This window comes from Micromesistius poutassou, assembly GCF_964030765.1.
Source record: "Micromesistius poutassou genome assembly, chromosome: 5".
NCBI lineage: Eukaryota > Metazoa > Chordata > Actinopteri > Gadiformes > Gadidae > Micromesistius > Micromesistius poutassou.
This window is the reverse complement of record NC_140275.1, coordinates 11,699,959-11,720,904: the sequence shown is the minus strand read 5'-3', so window position 1 is coordinate 11,720,904 and position 20,946 is coordinate 11,699,959. Positions and strand designations below refer to the sequence as shown.

Here is a 20,946-nt window from a genome sequence, read left to right as displayed (position 1 = left end):
TATGCACTTTATTTCAAAGAAACATAACTTTGCAATAGAAAATACAGACATCACTCGATTTTGAGAAGGCGGTCAGTAATAAATGCAGCGTGTGTGGTGTATGGGAATATGGGACATCTCTTTGTCATGTTTCTTGGCGTAAGGCCACAGGTAAAAGTCGATGACGGCTGAATTGATGTTGCAAGGCACGCCGTCTCTCTCTTGCACCAGCTTGCAGAGATGCTCTTTAATCAGCTCCACCGACCATATGGAACATCCACGGATCTCCACTTCTCTCCTGTCCCCGGACCCCAGGAGCTCGCCTTGGTATGGAGGGAGAGGAGACGGGGAGGACAGGATGAGAGTAAGAGTGGAGATCACTAAAGGGGTCATCATACACTTCCTTGCTGTGGAAGTGACCAACAGCTCACACACAAACAACTCACAAAAATATCTCTTATGTGAGGAATATCAAATCGATACATGTTTTCTAATCAATATAACATTTTTATTGTTATACAAATGTCTATTATACAAGTGTATGGGGTTTAGGACTTTACAGAGCTAGATTAGCTATCTAATTATCTGACTGTAGATTGTCTGTGTACAGGCAAATAAAGAGATTCAACACAAGTGATACTTGAAACAACAACTGACACAAATAGCATTATTTTATGTGGATCATCTTGGATGGGGATTTTTCACGGCCAAATGGACAAACATTTAAAAACAGATTTTCCACCCAGGGTTACCATTCTTGAGCGTGTCCATCAGAGCGTCGCTGTATCGTAGTGCACCCAGATACACCAGGGCCTGCGGCACGCGGTAGTCTGCGAACATGGTGAGCCAGTCCAGGTTAGGGATGTCCCCTTCCCCCCTGGCCTCCATGATGCCCCAGAAGTCCGCCACCAGGATCTGGGCCCGCTTGTAGAAGGAGATGCTTTTCCCCTGAGGGCAGGACGGACAGCGGGCCCATTTATTGAGTGAATGAGGGATATATTTCAAAATATTATTAATATGTGTGTGTGTGTGTGTGTGTGTGTGTGTGTGTGTGTGTGTGTGTGTGTGTGTGTGTGTGTTTGACTCCCAGCAGAAATAGTTCATGGTTCGTTTGATTGTCACTAATTTGATTAGACACAGTTTGGGGGAAAAAAACAGTAGGGGGTTAGGCAGGTTTTCATTGCATAACTGAAAAAAAAAAAGAAAATCCTTTTTTGCTTAATTTGCCAACCTTCATCCAGATTGGTGCAACAAGTAGGCAGTGTTCAAGATTGTTCCTCTTGAAGACAAAGAAAAGCATTTCTTGGTAGATCTGTCTTCCTCAAGAACAAATATTACAAGACCACAAGGATGCTACTTGTGTGTCTCCAATGCTTAGTGTGTGTGTGTGTGTGTGTGTGTGTGTGTGTGTGTGTGTGTGTGTGTGTGTGTGTGTGTGTGTATGTGTGTGTGTGTGTGCTCAGAATTGTGACCACTTTGAAACGGTGCATATCGCTCAATAATATTATCTTCACTTTGGTTTCTTCTTCTTCCTTTTCAAGTGCGTTTGCATTGAAATATGAAAATATGAAAACTTATTTCAGTCAATATGCCACTATGCTTCTGACCAGCAGATGGCAGTCTCAAGCTTACCGAACATCACTGGCCATTACCACAATGAACAACATCAACTCTGTGTATGTATAGTGTATATTGAAAAATTAATATGTTTTTATATGTTTTAATTTTGAAATTCAAACTAGGGGCTAGTGGTGTTTAGATTAAAGAAAAGGTTAAGGCTTATCAACCTGTGGCATTCTGGCCTCATACACAATTAGCATCCCAGCATCATTCAGACCCCATGTTTCGTTTCATTCTGAACTCCTATTTAAGTTATTTATCATTCTGATCATACAAAGTGTTGCATCCTTGTATCAAACTGCCCTCCTTTTTATTTATCTTCCTGTTATTATTCTGACTTTTTATTTAGTTGAATTCTGTATCCCTCTGCCCCAATATATATATACATACTTAGCTGCATACAGTGTCATTCTAACCTCATATACATAACATAGTCAGTAGCACACCGGTATCCTTCTAACCTCATTTATATACATAGCTAGTGTCATGCCAGTATTTTCTCCCCTCATATATACATACATCGTTAGCAGCATGCCAGGAACATTCTAACTTCCTATATGTGGATAGTTAGTAGCAGACCCGCATCATGCTGACCTCATAAATAGTTGCATCTCTGTAGGAGGGAAGCTTCTCCACGATGAGTTCCACCATTTTCTGGGCATCATTCCCGGCTTGGCTGATGAAGCTCCTGCAGCTTCCTCCATTTTCTAATAGCACTCGTCCGCCTTCAGTGAGAACCTAAATCATATCCACAGGCATGAATGTCATGCAAAGCCTTGTATACAGACACCCTCCCCACCCCTAATAATATAGTTAAAGAATAATGCTATATAGGTCTACCACAAATAATGATACAACCAATACTAAAAACAAACACGCCATGACTGAGGAACCACAGTGAGTGAGTTGAGTGATTGACACTTATTGAGTTGAGTGATTGACAGTTAGTGAGTTGAGTGATTGACAGTGAGATGCGTGATTGACAGCAAGGGAGATGGTGATTGACCCTGCGGCTTGGAAGGAAACGTTCCGCAGGGTTTCAATTGCTGCTGTCATGCCCGAAGGAGGACACCAGTTGTGCGTGTATGTGCATGTGTCATTTGTGTAACGTGTGTGGTGGTGCTGGGCCGTACCTGGTGGCGCTCGTCCAGCATTGGCATGGGCGTGGCGTTGTCCGAGCGCAGGACGTGCTTCAGCTGCTCCAGGCTGATGCGGGAAAAGTATTCCGGGTCGGTAATCGGTACGCCTGAGGCGGGAGACAGAGTGTGAGCAGAAAGAAGGGCCATATAGAGAAATGCAGGCCTGCATTTCCATTCTCTTAGGAGTTTTAATAGCCTACTTCTAAAAGTTCCAGTTAGTTATAATCACAGGAAAATTAACTCCACGGTGGCCATTTCTGCTGAGAAGTAGCAGAAGTATAATTGGATCTAATCTCGTTCGGTCAAACCCTGTGATTCACACCCTGGAGCCAGGTAGCTGTGCTTATCCGAGACTATGCTGCAATTAGAACAGCCACAGCGAACACCCATTGAGAAACACTGTTCCATATGAGCCATAATTGAGACAAATCCAGAGTCCTTCCAGCCGACTATAAAGCGGCGTTAGACTCACACAGAGCTGAGGCAATTTCCAAGTGAGAGCAATGTTTAATGCAGATAATAAGGTATAGAATTCGATTTGACGTTTTTATTTTAAATAAATCTTTATTCCCTTTGCAAAATCCTCAAGGTTAACAGTTACCTTGAATTCAATAATTCTGTATTTTTTTGGTCTACTGCCTGTGTATTGCAAAGTCCTGAAGAAAAATATTTGTGAAATTGTTTTTCCAGGAAACAGAAAATTACTTATTGCATAGAATATGAAAAATCCACTCACGGCTAATGTTTTGCTGGTTAAACAATCAACAATGAACCCCAATAATTCCATTAAATGACCTTCCCCAACCTTGATAACAGTTCTATTGAATAGTTACACTACAGTAAGTACAATTATTATCCTATCTCAAATTAAATGTGTACAATTTATTTTGCAAACCATTTCCAAATAAATCATAATTTCGAGAATAAAAAGTGCATCATGGCCCCTGCGTGTGGGGATTGTTTCTTGGATTTCTCTCACCTTCTTCTATAGCTCTGGTGATGGCAGCACAAAGAGTCATGTAACCTCTGTATGTGGTCCCTTTGTAGGTCACCTCACACTGCTTGTCCTCTTTCTCTGGCCAAAATGAGAAGTTCATGGTATCCACCACAAACACCCAGTTCAATGCCTGTACTTCACAACAACAAATATCCAGAGTCAGCCGAAACGTATGTCACAATATTACCACCATGTATGACTGCCTGGAATTGTATAAGGGACTTTGCAGTGCATTCAGAACACTCTTTCTTTTGTGAATTCATTTTCAAGAAACGATTACATTCTGTGAATATCTCTAACTTAGTTTTTTTCTGGTCCGAGTGGTCCGAGTGCTTGTCTATTCAATACACATTATCTAAATCAAATGATCAATCCGCCTAATGTCATCATCGGCACACATTCGTGCTAAAGATTCGGGGATGTCCGGATGGTTGTGTGTTGCTAAGACAGACACTCCCCTGGTCAGCGGTGTCCCTGGGGGCCAGGGGGTTGGCCTTCTTCCAGCCGCTCGCCGTGAGGTCCTCGCTGTGGCGAAGGGTGTAGAGCATTTCTGCCGCCCTGCGAACCCCTTCCACCTCCACAAACACATCCTGGCTCCGTGCCGCCACAAAGCGTCCAGACTCGAGCGGAGGAAGAGGCCGATCCATGGCGATGGTGGTGGTGGTGGTGGCGGTGGCGGTAGTGCTGTTGATGGTGGTTACAATATGACTGCATAACTAAAAGCAATGGGAAAGAACGTAGAACGCAACACTTCCGTGTTATTTAATCGTTCACACAATTTCCATCGTGTTTCACTGAAAATAATATTCCCAATGGGAATAACCCTTGCAATATTCAACTTTTTAAAATTATTATTTATGCCCCATTATGTAGCCTACATAGTTGAGTAATACTTACTTTAAAAATAATGAGAGGCCGAACATCTATACCCTATCCCTGAACTTGCTCCATACTTGCCAGCTATACCATGAGGATAGACTCAGAGTCGCTAGTTGGATATAAACCACATTCTGACCCATTTCTCCTGCTGGCTTTAATGGAATTATTATTGGGACCACAGTGTTTCAGGCCTTTGCCCTGGCCAATGAAAATACATTTGTTGTCATGCACCACTACAACCTCTTGGCCTAGGGGGACCCAGGGCTCTACCACTGTATTCATGTTATACCAAGACGGCATGATTAGACTTGACTTTGGTTACATTAGGGAGGTACGTCCAGAGCTTATAATTCCAGCGTCACCATACTCCAACAGTAGAAATCCCAAGGCAATCAGCAGGCAATGCAGAAATTCTTGTGGATTGCTATGATCGATTTTGTAAAAAAAAGAGGCAATGGAGTTTCTTGTTTTAGGAGAGTAGTACATAGGCTACATAATACATGATTATGAACAGTTGGCGTAGACCTATTCGATGTATTTGTATGTAGAATAAAAATGTTCGTCGTATTGTTGTTAAATATTGCAGTCTTGAGTTGTTTAATTGGACAATTTGCATATCATACAATGACAACAATTGCTGCCATGATGAATTTGAAAAAAGGCTTAACTGGTACATTTGTGTATCAAGTCTATTGGCGCTATGCAATTACAGCCAGCAAATTCCTTCGTTAGTTGTTGACACAATTGAACAACAATTAGCATTTACTTTCCATGTAACGAACTGTCTCACAAAACCATAACAAAAGGCTACGGTGCAGGCAAAGTCCGCTACCTGAAGATATTGGATGGATCATGGTTCAATGAGGTCGTCCAAGCAGAGGGATATGTACGATCACTGAAGTCATAATAAATGCATTGAGCGGAACTCGAACTTACATTGTGTTATATAAAATAAAACATAAAAACTATAGTTTCCTTTTGAAAATAATATCCCAACTCTCAATGCCATGCAACCGACAGGCGGATAGCGCTGTTGAAGTCACCTTTGACGGCTTATGACACCGGTCAATCACCCAGTAAGCTATGCTCATTGATTCCTAATTTGTGATAGGACCCATTTGTATACGTTCATTAAAAATTAAAATATAAACCTATACTACAACTTGCCACTGAATTAAGGACCTGGACGCACGGTGTCCCGTGACAGCGACAGTAATAACTATTTCCTATCACGTTTGGAAAGTCAATTTATGCATTTCCTGTTGAGCTCAGTGTAGTAAATTATTGTAATTTAGTATGGATTGTTTTGCAATCAATAAACTCACATTGCTTCACGAAGGCGAAGAAAAGTTAATACCAGATACTGCAGGGCACTCGTGAGTTTGTCGCTTTATTCCACTACCTGGTTTTTGCCTAGTCAACCAATCAGAGCTTCCCATTGGTTACCGTCACAGTCAGTCAAACCAACCAACTCCGGATTCCCTCCCACACGGTCGGACCATGGATGCATGGGTGGATACATCGATAGCATGATAGGACATTATCAACTGCTGGTTGGTCGCCGTTAAGATCACCGGTGTAAAAAGTCCATCCACCTTTGACGTCTAATTTCCATCCACATAATTTTCTTAGCAATTTTATTGTGTAAACTCAAAACACTTAATTAGCAGTCATATTAGACTTGCATATCTGGCACAAACAAACTATTATACACGGTCTGCATGCTTTATGTATTGTGGAGCAAACCACCTGCCGATTGTCTACTTGTTTGTAGACAATTGCAGGTCTTTGGTGCCAATTATGGCACAGAACCAAATGTATACAGTGAGCTGAGTAATTCAGACAAAGGCATTAAGGAGCATTAATCGTTTGGTAAAAAAAATGGCATTTTTATTAATTTTACAATTGGACAATGTGAATCTACAGCGTGACAGGACAACGAGTGTAGAGAACAGGACACTGCAGGGACAAAACAAACCAATTCCACATTAGTTACCTTCCATACAATGTCTTAATAAATCACTAGCTACAACTTTCCATCTCTGGTTATTCAAAAGCATTTCCACCTCCCCCCTGACTTAATATACAACGAAAGTCGGTCAGCCCTGAATCGTACACAAGTGTAAAACTACACTCACTGTAGGAGTCCCAAAAATGTGCAGCCTTCCTCCACACTCACAACACCTCCAAACTGAAAACATTTGAGGATTCCCACATTGATTTAAAAAAAGAAACTAAAACCATAAAATATTTCACAAAATGAAAAAAAATATCAAAACAACAAAAACTGTAGCTTACATTCTGTGCGTTGCGCCGAGTATTACAAAGGTTACAACTCAGCTGTGAGTGACATCAATAAAGATGACCATAGCGCACGCACACACACACACAACAATTTACTCTCAAGACAAACATGTACACAACGCAGAACCTCATCCAAAAATAAAGATCATGTTTCACTTGTCTTTTAGGAAGCAGTATTAATATCAGAAATAGCTGAAAAGAAGTTACTGTACGAGTTAATGGGCTACACCTAAAAATGCTGGATGTTTTTTTTTTTAAATATATATATATATATATATATATATATAAATAAACGCACAGGAATGTTGGACCTACTTTAAGTTAAAAAATACAAAAAAGAAACCCAGTCCGGGATAATATTTTGAGTGGGATTTGTTGAAGAGGGACGTGAAGGGGTGTGTGTGTGTGTATATGTATGCGTTTGTGTGTGTTGGTGTATACACGTTTGTGGGGGGAGGGGAGGGGGGGGGGTTCTTCTTCGCTCAGCGTCTCATGGGCCTACAGGAAGTGACCAGAGTACTGCTTCACACTGAAATACAAAGCAAGACATTAACAAATAAATACGTAGAAGGGACAACAGTTACTCAAGCATTGTACATTGGGAGGATTTGGGGGAAACAAATGGACAACAAAAATGTCAGGGGAGGGAAAGAGCAGGGGGAGGTGTATTGTTAATCCTGGCATCAAAGAAGAAACCGTGCACCGGGATAGGATAGGGAGAAAGAAGGAGGGGAGGCAGGGTTAATTACCAAGGCAACACTACACTACTACTTAAAGAGCGCTACAGCAGTTAGCATCAGGCTAAGCTAAACAGCAGCAACACGTAGTGTATACAATACATGCTTATTGGTTGCCAAGGGAGACAGAAGAGGAGGAGCCTGTGCCATTTGGCAGACTGTGATTTGTTGTCGGTTAATCTAACTAAAAACAACAAAATCACTAGTCTTCCACACAGCAGCAGCCAGGGGAAGAATCAATCCACTCCCTGCTTCACAGTGAAACGGCTTGGATGGCTGAAGCACTCTGCTTGTTGCCTTCTACAAATTCATTTAGTCGTACAAATAGACCCGTTGGAAACGTGTATTTCATTGATGGTTGGTTTGCCTGTCAAACCTTCCAGAGCCATTTCATGAAAGAGGAAGGTTTTGTGCAAGTGGCAGGTTGCATGAAGAGAAAAGGAAGGGGTTAGTGAATAGAAGAGACAGCTGGCAGCTAATACATGGCCTAAGAATAATCCATTCATATATACATTCAGTCAAATGCATTGATGTGTGAATATTCAAAGAGCCAATTCACACAGTTGATTTGATCATTTATCTGTAAACGGGTTGCTTTACTACAAAACAGTTTGCACTAAGGATCAGCCATAGTTATATCAACTAAATTCTAAAATAACGAATTTAGAAGATTTTCTATGACACCTATTGAATTTTAATGGATTACAATAGATTTTCTTAGGGCTGCAACTAACTAATTATTTTCAAAGTTGATTAATCAAAGGATAATTTTCATGATTTATCATTTAATCTATAATGTTATAAATAATAGCAAATGCCATTACAAGTTCAAAGTGACTTGTTTTTTCTGACAAGCAGCCAAGAAAAACTAAACATAATCCTGTAAAAATGATCCATGAACCAAATATTTGAATTTAACTGCAAAATTAAGCAGCAATCTGTTAATTATGCTTCATAAATCACTACAACGATTAATCAATAACAAATATTAAATGACACATTTTCTGGGGACTAACTAATCTATAGATTGACTATTTGTTGCAGCACTAGAAGTCTTCGCAAGACGGATACCAGTCGCCTCATTGTATTTACCAAACAGTGGTCTAGGCGTCGCCACTTGCCTGTTCTGCAGGAGGTACTGGGCATTCTGGATCTGGTCCTGGGTACCGCTGATGGTTATAATGCGGTCCTCAGATCCCTCCAGGGGCTCGTCGATCTTGATCGAGGCGCCAGACTCGTGGCGGATCTGCTTGATCCGCTGGCCTGCTTTACCAATGATTGAGCCCGCCATCTAAATGCAGGTCATGGAGGTAAAACAGAAGGAGGGTCAGGACTCCTATCAGTAGCTACAACCGAGTGCACGTTTTCATACAATTTCCATGAGGGAAAAGAACGCATAAAACACAATTTCCTCATCTGATCACTAGACGGTAATGAAAAGGTGAATTACGTGATAAACGACAGGACGCTCCCGTCATCATTGCAGCATGCTGACATTCTCGATAGACATTAAAATCATTATCGCTCTGCAAATGCAATATGAACCAATTTAGCAAGAGACGAAGCCAATGACTAAATGTTCCTCGTAGCAGACTGACGAATGACGTTGACGCACACATGGCACCGCAGAGGGTTTCGCCCAGCCTGCCTGAATTTAATTAGCGGCTCGTTAAAAAATGAGCGCGCGGTGGCGTTCGGGTACACCGGTGACTCGCTTGTCGCATACTCACGTCTTTCGGGATGGTCACCTGGGTGGTGATGACGGGGCCCCCCATGTCGTTGTACGAGCCACGACCGCCTGAGGACACGAAGACGTGGAGTCAGAGAGGACAGGGTGATATGGGGAAATAAATTAAATACATTCATATTGCATTGTTTGTACACACGGGGACGGAAAGGGCCCGCGTATGAGTGAATAGCAGTGTGGCAGCTCACCTGATGGGTAGTTATCCCAGGAGGAGCTGTTATCTGCCAGAGAGAGAGAGAGAGAGAGAGAGAGGGAGGAGGGGGGAGCGTTAGCAAACAGAATGACCGATCAACAAGCCATGTCAAACATCCTTCAAATGGCAAGAAGCTGCCAGGCTTTTGCAATAGTGAGCCATATATGTTATCAATCACACTTGTGCACCAAAAGCCTTTGGGACAAAACAGTTGAAAGAAGACTGAAATGGCCACTTCAGATGGCATGATTTAGAAAACGGGGGTTGGGGGAAGAAATGGCTTTCCTGTAAACCAACATATCATAGAGAAAATGCCTATTGATTCATTATTACTTTTCTTGGCCTTCCTATTGAAGATCAAGCCCATTAGTCAACATGAAAGAAATTTGTCTTATTTCCAAATAACTGTCAGAGCAAATGAGTGTAGCACACATTGTCTAACAAACACCTCGTCAACAGTAGATTAAGACGCTACACTTAATACACTACGCTAGCACACAACCACACCAGCGCCGTAGAAAATTACATTTCCTTACAATTCCAGCACAAAAGATAAAACAGGTGCCTACTCACCATATCCTCCACCTCCCTGTTGGAAAAGGAAAAGAAAGACAGATTTAACAAAGGGTTCAGCATATTACCGAAGGAGGCTTAAATCAGATGGACAGATGCAATGAGGATGCAGTAGCTTCGTCCATGGAATAGACTCAACTGAAAGCCACCCAATTTTCATCCCTGAGCCAGGCTCCTCCTTCCCTTACTCCCTCCCCCCCTTCCTTGCATCTCCATCAGCCCCCACTTCCCCCTGCTATTCAGCTGCTGCTCTGTCACCAGGGCAACAGGCGATTCAGAAATGCTGTTGCCGAGCAACGCTTGGCAATATCCTACCAGCTCGAACAGAGCTAGATGGAGAGAAACCTTCCAGTCTGTCAACAAAGCGTTATTATTGCCTAGCAACCAGCCAGGGCCACCGTTCCTACCCCCCACATCCTCCCTCCGCTACCCGAAAAAAACGGGCTGTGAAAGTACATGGTAAAGTACATGCCAATTATGTGCGATTATTATGGGTTCTGCTGTGATTACGGTCATTTGGTTGGATGGCTCACATTGCAAGAATAAACTGGTATGCTCATTCTTGCTTGCATGTATGCATGCACGCACTCATCCATGCATACTTGGGTGTTTGTGGAAACAACTGGCCAGCTGCCCTAATATTGCCGTGCTAGGTCATTAAACAATCTTAAATCACTGCCATCGTTTGGTAGGGAGACCAATCAGCAGGCTAGCCTGATGATGCCATCATCCAATAGGCTACCAGAGAGAGCTGCATGCACTTTGCCAAGGGTCACTAACCATGTTATCGCCATAGCGATCTGGTCTGCCTCTTCTGTCGCTGCTGACGAAGATGGCGAGGGACAGAGAGAAGGGGGATGGGGAGGAAGGAGAGCGAGAGGAGAAGAAGTGCTTGGATTTAAATGGTTCACATTGTTCGCTAAGAAATTTCAAGGTTTAGGTCAAAGTACACATACACTCACACACACAGACACGCTGAGCACGATTACAGTATAAACACATTTTGTGCCAGCCAGCCACCCGCCCACACAGTAACAGGAACAGCTCTGACAGTGCTATGGTGAGAGGAGTGACAGCTGGCGATGAGGATGGACCCCCCCCACCCCCACCATCTTAAAATCCAACCAAAATGAAGGGGAAAAAAATGGGAAGGGAAATTGTAGGAGCTGATCCGTTGCCCTTGCAAGACTAACAAACATACGTGTAACCGCCATGTTTCACAAAAGACTTCTTTCACTTGTTGATTACGTTTAATACAGTTCGACAATGGCGGCCATTTTGCCATAAGCCTTCAGATTTATTGAAAAAAAGGAAAATGTTACTATTTTGTAAAGCTTCAGTTTAGTCCATGCCAATTGCTACGGTCGAGGATCAGATGTAGTGCACACTTTGTTTAGACTCCACTGAATATCCTGATCATAGCAACCTCCACAAAGGTGATATTAACAATCATTAGATGGCTGCACCAGAGAAGTGGAACAGTAACAAGTAGTCACAGAAGCACTATTAAACTCACCTGGAAATTAGAGGCCTCTGCATATGACTCCTAAACAAGATGGAAAAAAGCAGTTTGAATAAGGGTTCTACACATGAGAAAGGAGACGATATTGCTGACAAGTCAAGCTCCCTTGGGAATGACTACAGAAGAAGATGGGTTCAAGCAAACCACACACACACACACACACACACACACACACACACACACACACACACACACACACACACACACACACACACACACACACACACACACACACACACACACACACACACACACACACACACACACACACACACACACACAATTATGTATAAAAGGAGTTAATTCATTTCTACAAACTATGAGGGGTGGCAGACAACAAGCACATCAGTAAAACGGATAATGCAGGCTGGTAATAGGGGCGTAAAAAAGGGATGCAGAGACATTTCAGAGTTGGTCATCTGTCAAATCAATTACCAACTTAAGGCTATGATCTTCAATACGTGGTCTTTTTTTCTTCCAACCAAGGGTTAGAGGCTAACAGACACCACCTTCTCTAGTTGTGACAAATACCAAGGTTATAGAGGCAAATATCACTAATTAAATAATTCAAATTCAAAATGTCAATCTATCCCTTGAGGAGGAGTTGGGTGGGTCGGCGGGTGGGGTAGGTGGGTGGAGGGGACTAAGGAGCCTGGCAGAAGAGCAGAGGTCTTGGGGGCCGGGACTTACTTTGACCTGTCATCAGAGCCGCGGTACTCATAGTAACGGTCATCTCTGTGGGCAAGGTTGAGATGGAAAGACACGCACATATGTACATAAGCACAGACACACAGATACAGATATAAAAAGGTGCACATACACTTCATGGGAATGGGATTACAATGAGATTTTGCGTGCTCTGCAAAAGGTAACAATGAATTCCCTTTTTTGATTTGTGTGTAGCATGGCAGTGGTTACATCAAGTTGGATGCTAGGGATCTATAAATGACCAACCGAGATCATAACCCAGATTTGGTGCAGTATTCAATAGCCCAATAAATACATGGTAGAAAGCAAATGGTGAAAGGGCAGTCTCATTTGCAATCAATATTTGTTTGTAGGTAGATAATCTAATCTCAAGTCAGTAGTCAAATGCTTCAGGTTTTTTTTAATGCCGCAGAACTCTTCAGTAGTGGTTATGGTAGCCACCATCAGTATGGCCAAATATGGGATGACCAATAATTAGTAAGTTTTGTAGTTGGACATTGAAACATTATTCGAATAGTCCAGTAGTACTTTGAACACTGTCATCCAGTGTGAGGATACGCAAGTCATAAATCGCCATGGGGGGGGGGCGATAATCGTTTAAATACTGTATATTTAGCAGCTATATCAATGTTTAACAAGTCCAACAAGTTTGACCTACTAATAGCGAGTTGTGTATTTAGTAAACATGAATAGAAAAGGTAGTGAGGTTTTTCCTTGTATGGCGATCCGTCCCCCACAATAGCGCCTGTGTGATTCATAACCGGGTTAATAGCCTTAGACCTGCCGTGAAATGCATTCAAAACTTTCCACAATTTTCCAAAGAACCAAGGTTGACTTGGTGACTATGACTGATGAGTGTACTGGAAAGCCACTGACGGGATATTGTTAATTTGTGTTTTTAAAATAACACGAAGAAATGAAAAGGAGAAAACGATCAGTTGATAAAAACTGGATTCTGCAGCAGTGATCTTCGCTGATACGCACTATGAATGGACTAGGGATGTCACAATACCAGAAATTTAGTAGTCGATACCAATACCAGTGAAATTCCACGATTCTCAATACCCAATTCGATACCACGGTAAAAAACATTTGAACATTACAGAAACAGTGGCACTGGCATGTAGCCTTCAATGACTTATTCAAAATAAATTGTTAAAAATAACAATAATAAAAAAACAACAATACGCACTGAAAGCAGGCAGTCATGGAGCTATGCTGCTCGTTTACACTTGCGTGCATGGCAGGGTTTAAAACATAACTTCCAACGTAATATTAAATAATATAACAGTTGCGCAGGGCAGCCACAGGAGACGCCAACATCGTTTTCAACTCTGTACCGCGCTGTATTAATTCCCAAGTTTTGAAAATTAAGGAAAGTATTTGAAGTGAATAAGCGACGCTGTTTTTGATGTTTTTTTGGTCTTGAACGAATAGTTTTGGATGCATGCAATCGGCTTTGAGTTGGTTTGTTACTTTGAAATCGCATACACTCGCAACACACACACGGCGATCTTCAATCAAAACAACATCAAGTAAGTGATGCCGCACGCAGTCCTACCATTCGTGTTTAGAAGCGCAACATTGAAAAGGATCCCCTCTCCCCTCTGTCGCGCGGCGCAGCGTTCCAGACACAACTCTTCCTCCCTTTTTTTTTTGACGAGTCAGGCTGAGCTGTCGCACTCGCTGAGGCTGCAGTTGGCATCTTCCGTGTTCCTTTGGCATTTAATGGCAGACTACAACACTTGTAAATGTATATGCTGCCTGTGTCACGTCCGGAGGAATAGCATCCCCGGTACTGTAGAAAATCGAGTACGTCACGTTTTTAGAATTGTAGTATCGACTTGGTACCGAAGTATCGGTTATCGTGACAGCCCTAGAATGGACTCCTTTATCTCAAATATATACAGATAATCGTTTGTAAAAAGCCGAACGAATGAGAAGGGCTGTTGATGAATGTATTATAGGGACGATTGTATGGAGCCAAAACGACAACCAGCATGCGAAGGAAGCGTATACAGTTTCGCATCGATACATCAAGCCTGCCTATGAAATTAGAACGAAAAACTGTATTCGATGCCGTGAGTCTTTGAGTCTCATGGAGTGCTGCAACAGTATCCCTCATAAATCACTGACTGGGGGTCAGACTAGAGGACACCACTTTTATAACATCTAGGTTTCAAGAAACCCGTGTCTTGCTTCACATTGTAGAAACTATGTTGACTTGCAAGCACTGGACTGGCGCTTAGGTTATGCCATTAAGATACATAATTATTTTGAGAATGGGGCTCTTGCTCATCTTTTATTATTGGCTAATGACGATAGGCGACCGATTGATCAGTGCATCATGACGTAAATGTCCCCACAGTAATACATTTTTTTTAATATATATTTTTAAAAGAAAAGCGTATGAAAATGTTTCAAAACATCACATCGGTTCTGGGTAAATCATGCAGAAAGTGTGGCGTGTGCACACATCTTACCCTCCTCTGTGTGGGGGTCCAAGGGGCATGTTGCGTCCACGGCCGCCTCCTCGGCCTCCCCTAGCGGAGTGGGAGGGAGGGGGAGGGCCCCTTCGGGGGCTCATCTCGTCGTAATCTCGGCGGGCAGGGGGCATGGGGCCACGTCCCCCCCTACCGGAGGGCATGCGGTCGAACCCCCGGTCACCACCGCCCCTGCCGCCACGCATGGGGAACCCCCCCATGGGCCTGCGACTGCCCCCCCTCTCCTCAAACATCATAGTGAAGCCCCCGTAGTCGTAAGTCTCATCGTAGAAGTTGGGGTCATAGGGCTGGGCGCGCCCCTTAATGGGAGCCTGGCGAACAACGACATGGTAAGACACAAAACAGGAAGCGGCAACTGAACTATTTGAGAGTAACAGTCGCTTCCAAAATGAATTCAAATGAAAACATTTGAATGGATTCATAGGCGGCATCCTTTACCACCTTAGTATTCAGTATTACATTTTGTATACAAAAGTGACATACCTATTCCTTAAATTTTCCATTCAACATTCATGAGCTACAACTACCACTCACTTCAGCAATGAGCTCCAGCATGGTCTTGATGCACTCAACCACCCGCTCCGATTTGCCTCCAACCAGCACCACTCTGTCTGTTGACTGAGGGCAACACTCCTGGAACAGCTTGATACTGGTCTGGGTATTCTAGAGAGAAAACACATAAGCACGGGTCAACATGAGCATTAACAGAGCTGGTATGGCCACCAAAAATCAGAACTGTTGTGCTCATAGAAAACCTTTATGAGCTGACCAATTATTAAAAACCTTTACATCCCATTCTTGAACCATTATATTTTACATCCTTAAACTGCAATAGAATTAGCTCAACAGAAACTATAGACCGCAAGCTTACCTAAGCAGTATTTAACTATACAAGCGACATCCTTGGAACAGAACGATTGTATTAATTACATCAGGTCTAGACATCTGTGGTTTCAGTCAGACAGTTTTAACCTAGAAATCACAACATTGCTTCTATTCAGGAAATTACGAGTAAGGTGCATTATAAAATATTACATTCCTATCGTATTTTCCTTCAGCGCTTTTGATTGCTTGAGACCAGACTGGGGTCGACATACCTCTCGGAGCTCTTTGATCTTTGCTCCCTTTACCCCGATGATTGAGCCAGCCAGACTCTGGTGAATCAACAGTCGAAGCTCACAGTCGAAGTCCATGCCATTGTACTGCTGGTACTAGGAGGAAAATATTTATCAGGGCATTGTATTAAGGTACACTTTGCAGGATCAGGGCACCGGACCCAAGGAGGGATCCAATTAAAGGCCATATAAAGTCGAACACCACCCCTCTGTCCCCTCCTCACTACTTACGGGCGCACTGGAACCAGATGGCTCAACAGAGGACTATTAAACGGCATTCAAGCTTGCACACAATGTGTTCCGCCAAATGGGAATAAAGAGAAGAGAAAAACATTTTCCCTACCTCCTCCAGGGTGGGGATGATCTTAAGCAGGATTTCGCCAACGGTCTCGATGTCTGCACTGATACTCAGGATGCTACACATTGTGCCCACCAACAGCATCCAGGCAGAGCAGCAGCGAAGCCAGCGGGGCGGGGGGGGGTGGGGGAGGGGGAGGACCAGTGATGTCACCAAGGGAGAGGAAGAAGGTACTTTAGATCAGGGTATTCACAACATCCCTGCAGCAGAGTGCTAGCCACAGAACAGACTACAACATTTACATTGCACTTCTTCCCCAACTCATCACTGATACCAATGTCAGCGAGAATATCCTATTGACCTACAAGTTGTTGAGGCCCCATACCAACAACAATCCACCCAAAAAATATATATAATTTGTCTTCTCCATAGGAGAAGATGGTCAAAGAAAAAAAAAGTGATTAACAGCATGCCAGTGAGCAGAGATGGGGAATCAAACAGCATAAAGAAAAAAATAAGAGCCGCTAAGGATACTACACAAATAATAACAATTTGTGGCTGTAGAAATTATATATTTATAGTAGATTTGACAGCATACACTAATTATTGATGTTTTTACACAGGTCTGATATTTTGGTAAAGCTTCACATGGACTACAATTTTGAAGGTTATCTGCATCCACATCGATTAATTAAAATAACCTAAAAGACTAACGCGACTCCAAAAATCAATGAAAAAATACAAATCCAGACAAAAGAAAATGTAAGTGCAGTCTATGGATAGAACAAGATAAACGGCCAAGAAACAAAGTATTAAGCTTTTATGCAACAGAGGTTGAGATGGACCACCACTGGATTGGGGAGGCAGGCAGCTGGGAGAAATGTAAAAATCACAGGACAATGGCGAGGTGAGAGAGCGCACAAGAGATGGGGACACCGTCATCGTCTCCAATGACCAAGCTTAGGTGAAAGCGTAAAGGATAGGAAAAACAGACAACACTGTAAACCTGGCCTTATGCACACACACACACTGGATGGGCAGTCTCAGGTTAACAAAACAATGACCGTCACCAGAAACTAATGGAATGAGGCAAAACACAGAAATAAAATACTTGTTTACGTTATTTTTTTTCGATAATCACCGGGAAAACAATTTTCAGAAATGAGCGGGGGTAACGCAGTCAATAAGACAAAACATCCATGAAAATATCAAAACAGACATGTTGGAAACACAGGAACCTGGGGTTAACGTACTAGATTTTGGGAAACCCTTAAAAACATATGGCTGAATTTTGACGCAACTTCAACATGGAGGTAATATTTAAGATTTTGACTTGGCTTTCACTGGGTCAAGAGTTTGAGTTGGACATAAGGCATTTTTTTTTTTCAAGCTACAATACTGTGAGAAAAGGTAGATTAAAATACAGTGACTTGACAGAGGCAGGATGACTATTATTTATCTGTTCTTGTTGTCCTGTATACAGGCAGTGAGAGGGAGGAGCTTTGGGACATACCGCTCAGGCCCACTGCTGTCTGGGACTGACACACTGGCATTGTACTGGGCGTGGAATGGGCAGGGGCCAGGGCCATTCGAGCACACAGATGTCAATCAAGTAAGGCGCCCATTTAGGGACAGGGCACGATAATGGGCGGGGCCAACCAGGGTGTCAGGTGGGCGGGCGCAGGAGGGGCCATCCAGAACATGGGCAACAGAGGAGGAAGTGGGCAAAAAGTCAACAGTAAAATAAAAAACAAGGAAGAGGGAAGAGGGAGGGAGGGGGGGGGGGGGGGGGAGAGGAATACATTTTAATATACAGGCTCTAAACTGGTCAAATGTGACTTCATTTTTTTTTTCTCTCAGAGATTTGTTTGGCAAAGAGAGAAGAGAAGGTGACATTAGAAAAATGGGTAATGGTATATTGAGAGATTCAGAGGGATAAAATGTTTGGGGTTGGGAGGGGGAGGGCAGAGAAGAGGGACAATGAGAGAGCAACAGTAATTGAAGAGAGGGTACAGGGAATGGGTAAGTGGAGAGAGGAGAAAAAGAGGTCATGACAATAAATGAATTGAGTATTGGGCAGGTTACTTAAACATTTCTCATTGAATGAATAAGGTAGTTGGCGCTAGAAGTGACCTCATCTGCACTGTGCCAATTCTATAAGTTAAAACTGAATTAGCGTGGCTTGAACTGGGATCTAAATTTTTAATTGATTTGAATACAACTTGTGTCAAGGAAAAGCAAATTGAACAAGTGCGCTTTGGGCAAGTGAAGCAAAGAAAATAAAGAAAATGTATCCACATCAATATTACAACTATAAAAAAAGGTTTCCAACAGCCATTAAATACACATTTCGAGACCAGAAAATCTCGCAGATATAGTCAGTATAGCTATAACGAGAAATGATGGTTCCAATAGATCTTATGTAGTAGTTGTTGGCAGACTGCACAATTTTGTTACGTTTAGAATACATGTTTAGAATAGGTGTACTCACGTCTGTTCGTAAAGCTTTGATGTTTTTACCACCCTTCCCAATCACCGCTCCTGCATTCTAAAGTCAAATGGTGAGGATAAAGTTAGAAATCTAAAGAAAACACTGAAATCCAACATCTGAGTTAAAAAATTACTAAATTATGTAGTACAAGAAAACGTAAATTCCTTGAAACATTCCTTGATGTTTAAGCTTTCTAGCAAGAATTTGTTCAAATTGTATTTTTCCACCAATATGGCTCTATTCTAACACTAAATATGCCATGTGAAAGACAATAATGGATGCTTTTTGAAATGCACATAGTTTACTTTGCTCTGCAGGAGGATACGAAGCTCCACCATTTCGTCTGAGTTCCTGGAGCGCTTGAATGATTTTTGGTCCTCTGCGTCCTCAGCTGGGCGCTTACCTAAAAGATCATTTGATTAAAACTCATTTAACCCAATGAACTGGAGAAAAATAAAATCTATATCCAGCAACTATACGTTCACAATGAATTACTATGTAATCAAAGCAGTGTCGTTATTGCATATTTTAATTTAATATTTGGCAACTGAAATCTACACTGTTGACTAATTAATAAAGAAGTCTTCAAAATACATAATATTCTTACAAGATTCAAGTACCCATAAAATGGAATTAAGAGATTATATACCGTTTGTCTCTGTGTTGCTGAATGAGGTCTCTTCTTGTTGTTCAATTGTTGTCTCCATTGTCGGCTGGCCACAAGTGGGATTGGATCGGCACCTCGGTCCGGGGAAGAGGCGGCGACGGGAGGAGAGAAGCAAGAAACTGGGCTTGCAGATCTGTGGCGGTTGGTCGTCATTGTGAGAGGAAGAAGGTCGACAAATAACAGCAGTGTATTTAAGAGCCGTTTAAAAGGGCAGGAGAGGAGGGGTGGATTATTAGAGACTGGTAGGAATTCTAGCACTCACCGATATTTATTGTGAAGACCAGGGCGTGATGATGGGCGTAACAGAATAGGCAAGAACCAACCAGCGGCTGCAACCTGTGGACGGAGGGAGACCAAGACAAGAGATGTCAGAAAGAATCGACGAGCGGCACACATTTCTTTGTCGTTGTTGCATTTGCATCGTTGCTAGAGCCACACCAACAGCGAATACTGTGGTGCCCATTTCGTTCACCAGTCATACGCACAGCTAACAAAACACTGTATTATTGTATGCGACAACAAAAACAACAATCATAATAATGCCGAAAACCGGGGACGAGGGCCAGAACCGTAACCATTGCCTCCATGTTTAACCGTAGCCGCTTAGAATAGGCTAATGCAGGGAACGGCGAGGAGGGACATTAAGCTATAACAGCGAGTCAATTCAACTGCGATATATACAATTGTTTTTATTCAGACTAGGTGCTTAGAGCACATATGTAACCTAATGACGCTAAATAGCTAGCATAAAAAGCCAAGCTATAACCAACGTTAGCGTCCAAAATGGCATGCAGGATCTCCGTCGAATTGGTTTGAATGTAACGTTATTCCAAGTGCGGTCTTCAGCGACGCTAAATACAGCGGTGAAATACATCAAGTGTCGAAGTCACTTTTATCACTAACAATTTCGACTCAGTAACGCCAGAAATTACTCACTCGAATATCAGTAAACCGTGAACCACAAAGAGGCCTAGATAGGACAGAGAGAGTTGCCTATAGGTTCGCCATATTGCGAGGTAGTAGCTAAATCCAAGGGTCCGACCGTACAATGGGCGGTACCACTGTACCGCTTCCAACCAATCAGTAACGGTAGCAAGGGGAGAGGTACCGCCCACCGTACGTTCGGAACCTTGGCCCTAGGAGCTACCATGTTGGAACCGATGTGCTAACGAAAAACGTAGCTAGTCGAGTTAGCTTTCACGCTAAATATAGCAGCAAACAAAACCATTTGCCGAGCTGTGAGCAATATGAGGAAACCGCGATATTACGCGATCGTATATTAAGTAAACCTGGGAGAGTGCGTGCAACATATGTATAAAATAATTACATGAATATTATATTTCTATTTGGAAACACGAACCTGCGATGCAACACTTTTACTTCTTCCTTCCCTTCCTTCTCGAACGTTACCCAAAGCGGAAATGGCTCTATGTCCTCCCACAATCGAGTGTTTATTGGTGCAAACCGCTCACC

General features: G+C 42.6%; 2 protein-coding genes across 5 annotated transcripts; both read right to left on the bottom strand.

Moving 5' to 3' along the window:
- On the bottom strand, positions 1–6,037 carry qng1 (Q-nucleotide N-glycosylase 1). Of its 2 annotated transcripts, none has more exons than XM_084467836.1 (7): positions 5,940–6,037; positions 4,197–4,451; positions 3,718–3,868; positions 2,733–2,845; positions 2,194–2,337; positions 732–927; positions 1–302 (listed from the first exon to the last, which is right to left on the bottom strand). In XM_084467836.1, the coding sequence occupies exons 2-7, from the start codon at positions 4,380–4,382 to the stop codon at positions 73–75; spliced, it is 1,020 nt and encodes a 339-aa protein (XP_084323962.1). In that variant the 5' UTR covers positions 4,383–4,451; positions 5,940–6,037; the 3' UTR covers positions 1–72. The 2 variants fall into 2 exon arrangements, with proteins under 2 accessions (XP_084323962.1, XP_084323963.1); XM_084467837.1 differs by having other exon boundaries at positions 4,197–4,419; positions 5,940–6,026.
- Positions 6,038–6,494: 457 nt separating this feature from the next.
- Positions 6,495–20,899, bottom strand: hnrnpk (heterogeneous nuclear ribonucleoprotein K). Of its 3 annotated transcripts, none has more exons than XM_084467941.1 (18): positions 20,834–20,899; positions 19,736–19,809; positions 19,456–19,606; positions 19,112–19,209; positions 18,807–18,863; positions 17,829–17,872; positions 16,361–16,433; positions 16,000–16,113; positions 15,437–15,565; positions 14,882–15,213; positions 12,381–12,425; positions 11,685–11,714; positions 10,949–10,991; positions 10,169–10,184; positions 9,591–9,623; positions 9,386–9,453; positions 8,777–8,946; positions 6,495–7,447 (listed from the first exon to the last, which is right to left on the bottom strand). In XM_084467941.1, the coding sequence occupies exons 3-18, from the start codon at positions 19,511–19,513 to the stop codon at positions 7,417–7,419; spliced, it is 1,341 nt and encodes a 446-aa protein (XP_084324067.1). In that variant the 5' UTR covers positions 19,514–19,606; positions 19,736–19,809; positions 20,834–20,899; the 3' UTR covers positions 6,495–7,416. The 3 variants fall into 3 exon arrangements, with proteins under 3 accessions (XP_084324067.1, XP_084324068.1, XP_084324069.1); XM_084467942.1 differs by having other exon boundaries at positions 10,949–10,988; XM_084467943.1 differs by having other exon boundaries at positions 16,000–16,107.
- Between the last annotated feature and the right edge of the window lie 47 nt (positions 20,900–20,946).